At 31.9% G+C, this 12499-nt stretch overlaps 1 protein-coding gene across 1 annotated transcript in view; it reads left to right on the plus strand.

Moving 5' to 3' along the window:
- The window catches only part of PREX2 (phosphatidylinositol-3,4,5-trisphosphate dependent Rac exchange factor 2), a gene marked incomplete at its 5' end in the record, with an annotated part of 104998 nt that overhangs the window by 53643 nt on the left and 38856 nt on the right, over nt 1-12499 (plus strand). The window contains 10 exons of the mRNA XM_083361200.1: nt 1223-1272; nt 3983-4058; nt 4474-4546; nt 5276-5418; nt 6114-6206; nt 7630-7778; nt 9066-9151; nt 9350-9486; nt 11508-11625; nt 12061-12245. Of these exons, the coding sequence (XP_083217326.1) occupies nt 1223-1272; nt 3983-4058; nt 4474-4546; nt 5276-5418; nt 6114-6206; nt 7630-7778; nt 9066-9151; nt 9350-9486; nt 11508-11625; nt 12061-12245 (1110 nt within the window). The remainder of the gene's footprint in view (nt 1-1222; nt 1273-3982; nt 4059-4473; nt 4547-5275; nt 5419-6113; nt 6207-7629; nt 7779-9065; nt 9152-9349; nt 9487-11507; nt 11626-12060; nt 12246-12499) is intronic.

Raw genomic sequence — 12499 nt, forward strand, 5'->3', positions numbered from 1 at the left:
GAATTTAGCAATGTTATCTATGTTCTCTTATTTTTCAGTATAATATTAGTATTCTTTCAATGAATAACATATTATATTCATTTGTTGAAAGACTAGAGGCAGGCCGATAATTCATTAAAAATAAGTTCACTGTGCATCCTTCCAGTCATTCTTTTGTTTCATTTAATCAAGTAAATAAATTGGAAAGGAATACCTTAGTAGTGCTTCTCAACCTTAATGTTTGCTAAGGAATTCTGGGAGTTGAAGTCCATATAGCTTAAAATTGCTGAGATTTTGAGCCAACCATAAGGCTTTGTGATAGGCAAACAAGCCACATTGTATGAGTTAATAAATTCTGTTTTAAATCTTGGTTTATGATCCTGGTGTAATAAACTATTAGAAAAAATTGCCTTATTTATGTATTTGTTTTGTGAAGGAGTGATGTAGGAACAATAGAACATTGTAACTAATATACAAATCCTACCTTATCATAGTATTGTGATCAGAAGTGCATAACCACTTTCAAGGGTACACTTTGAATATCATGCTGATAATTAAAATGTAACAGTAGAAGCAACTTTCAACAAGCAACAGTGACAACTGTTCTTTAATTCATTAGACATGGCCAGGGGTCAGCAACCTGAAACAGTGAAAGAGCCACTTGGAACCGGTTCCCTCACAAAAGGAAAAACTGGGAGCTGCAAAAAATGTCTGCGCATGTGTGTACATGCGCGCATGCGCAGAACAGGGTTTGACTGAAGAGTGGAGCCAAGGCAAGATATGCACCTACCCTGCATATCTGAATTGATTGGTTGAACTTTTTTAGTCCCACTTTTTTTTTGGACTGCACATGGCAGAGGACTGGGAGCCGCAGGAGATGGCTGAAAGAGCCGCATGCGGCTCCGGAGCCGCGGGTGGCAGACCTGTGGACATGGCTATCATTTTTCTCATATTTGTAAGTGTTTTAGGTGTTAATGGATAAGAGGGCACAGTTGAAAATATTGCTGGTATACTGATAGAACAAATGATATGAACTAAAATCAATATTTATTTTTGAAGTAGCTATGTGGAATTTTTCTGGATTTCAAATATGCTTTTGAAGGATTTTTTCCTCTTTCATTTTATAAAACAATTTAAATTAAGGCCATAAAATACCATTATTTGAGATAGTAACGTATAAATATCTATAGACTTTACTTGATACTGAGTAATTTAGATTGAATATTGTTCATATACTTAACAGGGTGTAAGATTATATTGTCGCCTGCACAGTCTGTTTACTCCTATAATAAGGTAAGTTTGGCTTTTGGTTGTTTAGTTTCATAAGGTTAAACAGTAGTTGCTACCCAGTTATGCAGATCTTGCTGAATAATTGTTCATTGTTCTAGTAACAGAAGACTAAGCTGAAATTATAGCCATAGAAAGTCTGCTAGGAGAGCAACCTTTCATAAAAACAATCCGTCATTTTATTTTGATCATTGACCAGTAAAACCTTCAATAAATGATGTAAGACTAATGCAGGGCATGTTTACATTTACATTTCCCTTTCCAATAGACAGACACAGAGAGAAACATTTTATACACACACACACACACACACACACACACACACACACACAGAGAGAGAGAGAGAGAGAGAGAGAGAGAGAGAGAGAGAGAGAGACATAAACACATACATACATAAAGATATACACACCCATATACATTCACACACCGTGTGTATGTGCATCTGTATATGTATGTATGTGTAGGCAAAAAGCCTACAGGTTGATTCACATAAAGACCTAAAATAATAGCATAAAATAAAATTAGTTAAAACAATGCATACAATATTTCATTCCAATGCAAATTAAAAATAAAGAGAGAAAAACATAATCAATAAACAATACAAATCCTGAAAGAAAAAATGTAAGTCATCTCAGGAGTTCACCTGTATATTAAATATCAAACAAAGATCATTTTAAATAATGAACCTTCTGTTCTTCTAAATATTATAAAATGTATATCAAGGAGAACATACTTCATTGTTTTCATTTGAAAAATTGCCTTTTCAAAAATGGATAAATTATGTATTTTGAGTCTAATTCTTGATGTCCAGAAAATTAATGCTTTTCCAATTTATCACACCATATATAACTAATGTGTTTAAACAACAGTGAAGTTCCACGTTTTAGAACATAAGTCAGTGTGACATTAGTATCTTTACTATTGAAGGATTTCCCCTAAATCTACTTATATACTGTGTATTAAAATATTGTTCCAAAAAGATATCAATAACTCACAGCACTAAGTCATGATGTAATACTCCATCAATTTTTTTGCAGTGCTAACAGATGATCTCTTTTCAAATACATTCTTTGGGGCATCCAGTAAATTCAAATGGAACATTCTGATGTATTGATTTCAATCTTAAATCCAATAAAACTAAATTAACATTCTTTAAAGTTTTCAACTGTTGACCTATTTCTTAAAAATATTCAAACATTCTGGTCTTCAAGGACCACATACAATAGTCAGAGAAGGAAGTCAAGAATGTTTCCTATAGAAAAAATTCTAAAAGATGAAGTTATCACATAAAACGTTTTGTCTTTTATCACTGCCAGCAGGTTTTTTAGCAGTAAAGTCTAGTTCAACTACTAGATTTCTTCTTGTTATGTATAGATAACTGCTTCATCAAACTATCAACTTTTAAATAATTGTTTAGGACACAAATGCAAATTTGTGTACACATAAGTATATGTATATATAATATCATGTATATTTTACTTGTATTTATTTGTTTACTTACAATATTAATGATTAGTCTGGAAGGGGCAAAACAGACTTTGAGAGGCAATGTGTTCTAGCATTGTGATTACTACAAGATAGACATGCCTTTTAACTCCTAGCCCCTTTTACCCCATGTGGAGGCAGATTCCTATTATTTTATTCATACATCTTTCTGGTAGTAAAAGAACCCAGTTGCTTTTTCCTTCCACAAATTATGCATGTACAACGTAACCCAAACAAAACATAAATAGTACTTTTTAAAGTACCACATAAAATCAATATAAATAAGTAGCAAGCAATTCTCAAACTGCAAAATGGCAGAAATAAAAGGACATTTATGACAATTTATAACATTATAAAATGTCATGAATTAATTTAAGCAAAAATATTGCAAAGTAAGCTAGTCATCATTAAATTTTAATGATAAAATAACAGGTAGCAGTTGCCTTCCCAGATTCAGATTGGAAATGCACATTTTTGCTTTCTCTCTTTTTTTAGGTATGATCCTGACTTGATACTGTTCTGTATAGTGAGTTTTATTAAAAAATATCCATTCCTTTATCTGAGTAATCATAGTCCCATGAGAATAATATATGTTGCTCAACTCCAATGAACACTGAAAGTAGATATAAAAATATTAAAGCAAAGGATTGTTCCAACTGAGGAACTCTCAGTGGTATAAGTGCATATCTGGCCTTTGACTTTGGAGTAACCATCATCTCTCTTAGTCCATCCTATTTTGTAGACCTACTATAGGGATAAAATCAAGGGAGATTCCAGATGAACCAGCTTGAATGTGTGCAATAAAGGCAGGATATAAATCTAATTAATCAGCCGATCAAGGATATTATAGATGTGTTACTATTCCAAATTTCCTTAATAGGACTTTAAGTTGAATGAATGTTTATATGTGGAAAGAGGAAAAAAACTAATGTGTATAATAAAAGTTCTGTATCTGTGAGTGTGTCATTGATAACCAAATGGTTTATTTCCAAATTGCCCTCATATGGGAAGTTTAATTTTTGTAATACACTTCGAACCTTGCCTAAAATACCCAAAAATGTAACTAAAATAAAACATTATTATTACAAAGTAATACAAATAGAAATAATTTTGAATAGATTAAGGAATTACTTAGATTATATTTGAGGTATAATGTATGGGGTGCTCAGCTTCTTTAAAATATATATTTTAACGATGAACTACCGGTATTTTATGTTTTCTTTCTTCTCAGAGATAAAGATTACCATTTAAGAACCTACAAATCTGTCATAATGGCTAATAAAATGATAGACTGGCTAATTGCACAGGTAGGGCAGTTCTCTGAAGTATATAAATTTGATTTGTAACATGAAATAAATGTAAATAAATTGCCATTAGAAATTAATATTTTATATTTCATATAATTTTGCTTTTATATATTTGTTAATTAATATATAATTAATTGGTATTATTGACCAATTGTTAAAATCCTGTTATCTTTTGAAGGATTTTAAAGTATTAAGCATTCTTCTATTTATCTACCCTTTTTTTAAAATAGATTATATTATACAAATATGTTTTTTTTACCAAAGTAAATACCAATACCAAGCATTAAATCATAAATTTATTATCAGTTGTGTTCCAAAATTAAAATAGAGGGCATGTATAAGCCAAGATAATATATAAATTATTTTAAGTAATGCCCATGTTTATTTTTTATATTAATAAGCATATTATTTGAAGGGGGATTGCAGAACAAGAGAAGAAGCAATGATCTTTGGAATAGCACTTTGTGACAATGGATTTATGCACCATGGTAAACTATAAATTTATATAAGTTTTTAAAAATGTTTTTTAATATAAAGATTCTAATTTTAGAATCTGATATCAATACTGTGATAATTTCCCTAGGATATGCAGTATGTAGCATTTATTGGTTTGTTACTAGAACTTTTGTTCTGTGATATATCTTTAAAAAGTGTTATCTAATTAAGAATCTCCTTAAAATACTAGTGCAGATTACAAATCGGTAGTGTCATCCATTCTTGCTAATCATAAAATGCTACACTGTGTTCTTTATAAAATTACTTGCTAATAGCTGTGAAAAATACAACACTACAAGGATCTACTTTCTTATTTATTTATTAGGTTTATATACTGTCATAATCCTTGAAGACTAGAGTTAACAACATAAAAATAACATAGTAATATAACAAAGTAGTATAACAAAACTACATTAAATGCAATAGTGCAATAAAGCCAAATATAATGACGCTTCAACATTCTACAGACACTTTCTGAAAAACCTCATTTGAACCAGTTTTTACAATGTCATCAGAATTAATAGAAAATAATTGTTTCTGAGATATAGCTACTTCTTTTTACAAAAGTGGCAATTACTAATAAAGAAGAAATTTATTGGACAGCTCAGTTTGGATTGGAAGATGCAGTTATTTAATCATATACTGAATAAAATTTTAGCTGAGCTATAAATCAATATGTCGATAAGTGATGTACAAATATTAACCTTTTTTCTGTCAAATAGTGCTGGAAAAAAGTGAATTCAAAGATGAACCACTTCTATTTCGTTTTTTTGCGGATGAAGAAATGGAAGGCTCCAACATGAAACACAGACTTATGAAGCATGACTTAAAAGTAGTGGAAAATGTAATCGCAAAATCATTGTTGGTAAGTATTTTAAAAATTGAGTATGTATGTTTGTTTATTTGCATGTTTGATTTTGATGCTGCTAAGTCCTATTATTTACAGATAGACAGTGTTATAATTTATAGTTTTTTTCAGATCCACACTATTGTCCATCAACTTAAATCCCCTAGACCTCTCTTGCTGTTCTGACTCTTGCCATGTTTTTTGTACTCTTCAGTATTGCGAGGAAATGGAGTACAACATATAGGTACTTTATAGACTCCAAAGTTAGTCTGCATTGGTTAAATAGTCATACAATGCCCAAATAAATGCATATGATTAATGTCACAGCTTTTGCAGATGAATATATTTGCCAGATGTAATGTGTTGTTTTTTTAATCCCATTTATATCCCGCCCTTCTCCGAAGACTCAGGGCGGCTTACAATTTAAAGCACAAATCAATGTGCTTAGCAATAGCCTTCATTCTATGTATATGCCTGCTTATTAGGGCTTTAAAGTCCCCCAAGCGGCATTATTACAAAGTCAGCTTATTGCCCCCAACAATCTGGGTCCTCATTTTACCTACCTTGGAAGGATGGAAGGCTGAGTCAACCTTGAGCCTGGTGGGATGCGAACCTGCACTAATGTTCACAGTGGTAACAATCATATAGTAATAACAGTTGCCTGTCAGCCATACTTATTTACCATATTGATTTTAAAAGTTTCCTTTTTTCAGATCAGATTAAGTGATGGAACATATGGTTTTGGTTTGGAAGACAAAAACAAAGCACCAATTGTTAAAACAGTAGAAAAGGGCTCAAATGCTGAGGTAATACAGCCTTATTCATAACTGTCCCAATTATTACATTTCTGCTCATAGAAAAGTTCACATGTGTTTTGACAATTACTTCAGTTATAAAGTTTTACTTTAATAATTTTAATTGATTTTTGTGTTTGTAAATTATAACATATTTGTGCAATACAATTTTATATATAGTTACTTAAAAGTAGGTTCATGGATAAGCATAAGCATGTAAGAGTTTCCATGTACAGTAAAATAATGTTGCTTAGGGGACGATTATAGCCTAGCAAAGAATACTTATTAAAATGTTCATTCAGGTTTATCTGATCCACCAATAATATTAAAAAATGTGTCATCTCCCACTGCCTTGCCATATCTGGATAGTCTTTAGTAGGGCTATTAAAATGAATAAATTTCATGTGATTGCTAGAATATTAAATTAACAATATTAAAACATATTCTTTTGAATAAATCATTTGTTGTTCCAGTCTACATTTTGAAGGCCTATTAATCAAAGTCACCATTTTCCTAGCAGATGTTGGGTTACTAACAATACAGAAATGATCTACCAATCTTCTTCATAAAAAATGTATGTGGAAGAATCTGAGTTCCTTATTAGGAAAAAGAACTTAAGGTTTCCAGTTACATGTCTAATAAAGAACTGTCTCTTCTTACAACATCTAAGGCCTTTTATATTTCCTGAAAGAACTCTATGTTTGCATATCATGAAAAATTGTTAACCATTTATATTATTTAAAACAACTGCATAGATAACAATTAGATAACAAAAGACAAAAACAATTACAAAACCTTTCAAGCAAGTGCCATAATAATCTCATTACAGAATTACAAATGCTAGATTCACCACCCCTCTTTATCTCATGCCTGAAGGAAAAGCCAGATCTTAATTGCCCTCTGGGAAGCAAGAAGGTTAGGGACTGTTTGAGCCTTATAGACCCAGATTTGAGGAAAGAGCAAGCACTAACCTCTTCTGTATCTGAGGGAGAACAATTTCTTATACTTGACCTGTTGAAAGCATAGAATAGTTCAAAAATGAACGTATTATTGAGCCAAAAAAACAACAAAAAAATCTTTATCTACAAACTTACTATTAATTTAAGTCACACATTTTCTTATGCATTTTCTCAAATGAAGTTGTATTGGTAGATAGATAAGTGAATCTATTTAATCCACCATTAATTTAAACTTCAAGCTGTCAAGTTTGGAAAAAAATCTTAGACATTTTTCCAATAATACTGAAGTGTCAGGATTAGTTTTTTCCCCCCATAAAGGTGTTTTCTGTAAGGTTATATAAATTCCACAATTGTAAATATAGGTATATGGGAAATGTTTGAAGCTGTTCCTTTTGTGCATGTAAATAATAATAATGGATCACTGATGTTGTGATGCTAATTGTATATATATATATGTATTTTGCTTTTTTATCTAGGCAGCAGGTCTGGAAATTGGGAAAAAGATCTTTACCATTAACGGTGACCTAGTTTTTCTAAGGCCCTTCACTGAAGTGGATAGCTTTCTGAAAGCATGTTTAAACACTAAAATGCCCCTCAGGGTACTTGTGAGCACAAAACCAAGGGAGTAAGTTGTTTCTTTGGTTTTAGAAATTATAAAAATAGTAACCAAAATAGGTTACAAGAGCATATGCATAAATGTTATTATGTTAGAAATAGTTTTGCTAAATTTTATATATTTTACTGATAATACCCTTCCTTTCCCCACAGTTTTATGCACTCAAGGTGATTAAACATAAATAAAATGGAAGGTATATTTTTGAATGTTTACTATGTGTAAGTTAGAACCAAATCAGAAATGTCAGTAATTAAAAGCTCAACAAAAGAAATACATCTTAGCTGTTCATTGAATGAGATTTAAATGCAACTCCAATGAATGCATTTCATAGCCTGGGAGTAGTGCAGGGAGATGCTGTCCCATGTGCCAAACAAGTAAGCCAGAATGGCTTTTTCTTCCTCTCCTGTGATTCTGAATAAATTCATTAGATGGAAAAACTAATGTCTGAATTTAAATTTAAGTTATTGGTATAAAATTGTCTTCCACAATTTGGCTCTCTCTGGATTTTAACTTTCACTCTTTTTAGTCAATGTAGTAAAGTCTAGCACATCTAAAGAGTGGCTGGCATTGATATATTTATATAATAATTTTTGCCATTAATCAATAATACCAAAATATCCATAAATTATTACCTTCATCATTCTGTTAATCTTTGTTAGCATATTATGTAGAAATAGCATTTACTTATCTTTTTGCTTGATATGCCAATTTTTGTTCAGAATACAGAAAGTTCTTGCTTAGCAACCACAATTGGGACTGGCAACTTGATTGCTAAGTGATGCGGTCACTAAATGAAATGTCACTTGATCTTGATGTACTTACAATATCATTTCCCATTCAGTTGTTAAGCGAATCACTACCAGTGTTTAAGTAGGATTTGACATGACTGTGATTGCAGTTTTGCTGCCGGTTTTTGCAGTGACTCTGCTTGTCAGAACCTGTTTATGAAATGTGTAAATGGTGATCATGTGACCGGGGGAAGCTGCAGCAATCATATTTGAGGATTGGTCATAAAGTTTATCAGTGCTGTTGTAGTTATGAATGCATTCAAAACAGGGCAGTCATTAAGCCAGGTCCGTCTGTAGCTAATAATATGTTTAAAGCTATGATCCAGGTTTCTAGAAGCAACCTCACTGAACTGAAGGTTAATTTAAAGTTTGTTGCTCCTTTATGTTATAAGCAATAGCTATTTTTTCCACCGAATGTAAGCTTTATTTTTTTTAAATTAAGTACATTATATTATTTTAATCTTATGTAAAATTAGATGCTTCATTGTGAGTTTTATCTTGCTTAAAGGACAGTTAAGATTCCTGATTCTGTGGATGGTCTTGGATTCCAGATTCGAGGCTTTGGCCCTTCTGTTGTTCATGCTGTTGGAAAAGGTATGAAAACTGAATATATTTTTTCTTACCTGATGTTCAGTGATTCAGAGTAAAGTATTTCAAAGTTGTCTTTAACAATGTAGTGCTGGTTCAATTTAATATAATTTAGAATTGAAAAGAAATGGCAAAATCAGCTGTAACATGGCTTTTCCCCATTTCCAGGTATATTTCTAACTTAATTTTTTAACTTTTTTAAAGGAACTGTGGCAGCTACTGCTGGGCTTCATCCTGGACAGTGCATAATCAAAGTGAATGGAATTAATGTCAGCAAAGAAACACATGCAAGTGTTATTGCCCATGTGACAGCCTGCAGGAAATACAGACGTCCAATGCATGTAATGCTAATTATTTTGTTCATTATATAATTATATAATCCTTGTTTTTATTTCAGTGGCCTATAATTATTATCTATCTTGGAAAAATATAATCAATATAACACTTCACCATGAATGGATGGAATGTTTTTTTTTAATTTCACATGGTTCATATTGAAAAGGTGTGGGGCTTCATTCACAATTAAATGTAGGGATACCATCCTTGAACATTTTGCTCTTTTCCATTACTCAGGTACAATCTGCAAGTAAAAATAATGGAGATTCTGTTGTTTTATGTGCAGGGTGGAAATAGAAAAGAAAAACAAAACATATAAGGCATTTTACCTAGCATTTAACTTTGTTTGACAGCTGCTCAGAATCACATAATAGGGCAGCATATACATTTAATAAACAAACCTTTCCTGAGAATATCAGAGACAAAATTAAGATGCAAAACTTCCAGTGAAGTTTTGCATCTTAGAATATCCATCTTAAACAAAACCTTTTATACATGAATAACTAATATTATTGAGAATGACTCTAAGGTCTTCCTGATTAACGATGGACGTCTGAATGGACCACCATGTTTGTTCTTATTTATTTATTTTATTTTGATTCCATTTTATTACTTTTTAAGTAACTTAAGCTCCTCCTTTTTTCCCTGTGAAGTGGGTTGGACTGAGAGTGAGTGACTGGTCCAAAGTTACTCAGCTGGTTTTTCATGCCTAAGATGAGAGTAGAACTCAGTTTCTTGCTTTCTAGACAAGCACCTTAATACCTACACCAAAATGACTCTCTTTTACAAGCAGAGAACTAGATAAAGAGTTAGGGGAGCAGTCATAGCTTCCACTGATGCATAAATCTTGCTGTTTAGTATTTACTATTAAACAAATGGGTAACACTAAAATTAAAATAAAGTCCTATATCATACTATTTGATTAGTCCCTTATTTATTTATTTATTTATTTATTTATTTATTTATTTATTTATTTTTATATACCGCCCCTCTCCGAAGGGACTCGGGGCGGTGTATAGGGCAATTAAAACACTATAAACAACACCTAATGTATAAAAATTAAAATGAAATTAAATCAAATAGCCCTAAACAATAAACACATTCTAAAATTTAAAATTTTTAAAATTTAAGATCTAAAATCCCAGTCCCTCAGTCCAGGCCGGCAAGTTCAAATAGCCAAGTCTTCAGGTTGCAGTGAAACGAGCGAAGGTCGGGAGCCGTCCGGAGCTCAACTGGAAGCTGATTCCAGAGGACAGGCGCGCCCACAGAGAATGCTCTCCCCCTGGGGGCCGCCAGTCGACATTCCCTGACCGACAGCACCCTGAGGAGGCCCTCTCTGTGGGAGTGCACAGGGCGATGGGAAGTTAACGCCGGCAAAAGGTGCTCCCGTAAATAACCCGGACCCATGCCATTTAGGGCTTTATAGGTCATCACCACCAATTTCTGTTGATATGTTTCATAACAAATTGTTGTGAGATGAAAGCAATAGAAAAGACTTACAGAACCTGATACAAGGATACTTCATTGTATGTGGCTGTATTAGGTTCTGTAAGTCTTTTCTATATTAATCTGTTGAATAAAAAATTATTTGGAACTATTCATAAATATAATTTCAATTATATTGAGAGGGAATATATTTCAATGCTGCAGTTATGAAAAAACAGTAATACTTGATATTGGTGCTTGAGCCTCATTTTATCCACATTTCTCTTTAGATTATATATTTTAAAATCTGTCAAAATACAATTGTGTGCGTGGGGAAAAGAATAATTTTGTAAATCAGTATTTGGTTTTCCCCTCAATATATAAATTAAATAACTTTTTAAAACTATTCTCTAAGATATAGCTTCATATGATCGATAATGGAATTCAGCAACAAACAAATAAACCCTATTTTGTTTCTAGTAGCAGTCCTTTCTTCCCTCATGGAAATAAAATGCAAATTAAATCTAAACTTTTTTTGTTTTCCAAAACCTATATGTATTAAAGTGTTAATGAGGCTTGTAAATTATTTGTTATTCTACAGCAAGATTCTATTCAATGGATATATAGCAACATTGACAGTGCTCAGGAGGATTTTCAGAAAACAAATGCTAAACCATTGGGTGAGGATGGAGGAGATACATTTAATTACAAAGTTGAAGGTGGGATTATTTCTCTCTTATTATTAATCACAATAAAAGTTTGACCATTTCTTAAAGCAAGTATAGCATTCCAGAGCAAAACAAGGGGATTACACATCTCTCTTGAAGTGAGCAAACATGCCAGCAAAGTTGGGATGCAAACCATATAGAAATGCATGAGTTCTTCACATATTACTTTTGTCAATTACATGAATTAGCAACTAGTAAAGTAAGGAATGAAGAAATACAGTTATACCTATCTATGATTTTGCTTTTGAATTCACTGGGAATCTTAGAAATTATGTTCCACTAGTTAGCCAGTAGACAATCACAAGGAGGGTCTAAATTTTTGATCATAATAATTTCTTAAATGACTCTGCAATAAATAATATGTGTTTCAGAGGTAGTCTATAGTAATTAGTCTATAGAATAGATTGATTTTTTTGTTGTTTTTAGAAGCAATTGATAAATTTAATACTATGGCAATAATTGATGGAAGAAAGGATCATGTCTGCCTCACTGTTGATAATGTTCATCTGGAATATGGTGTTGTTTACGAATATGATAGCACTGCTGGAATAAAATGCCATGTTTTAGAGAAAATGATTGAACCAAAAGGCTTTTTCAGCCTGGCAGCAAAGGTATGATGCATGAAGCATGTGTGTTTGTATGTACTTTATATGTTCTTATTGAAGAAAATTGAAAATTATAATAATTTTATTTCAAATCAGTGATTTGTGCACTTTTGATGTTTATTTAAGATTATGAATAATTGTTATCTACTAAATTCAAACCATGATAAATGATAAAAGCAAAAGAGGCTAAGTATCAAACTAGTCCTGAAACTTTTCTTTTATTTTCCAAAATTATGAGCTACAATATTTCATCTCCCTAT

This window comes from Vipera ursinii (assembly GCF_947247035.1).
Source record: "Vipera ursinii genome assembly, chromosome: 3".
NCBI classification, from domain to species: Eukaryota; Metazoa; Chordata; class Lepidosauria; order Squamata; family Viperidae; genus Vipera; species Vipera ursinii.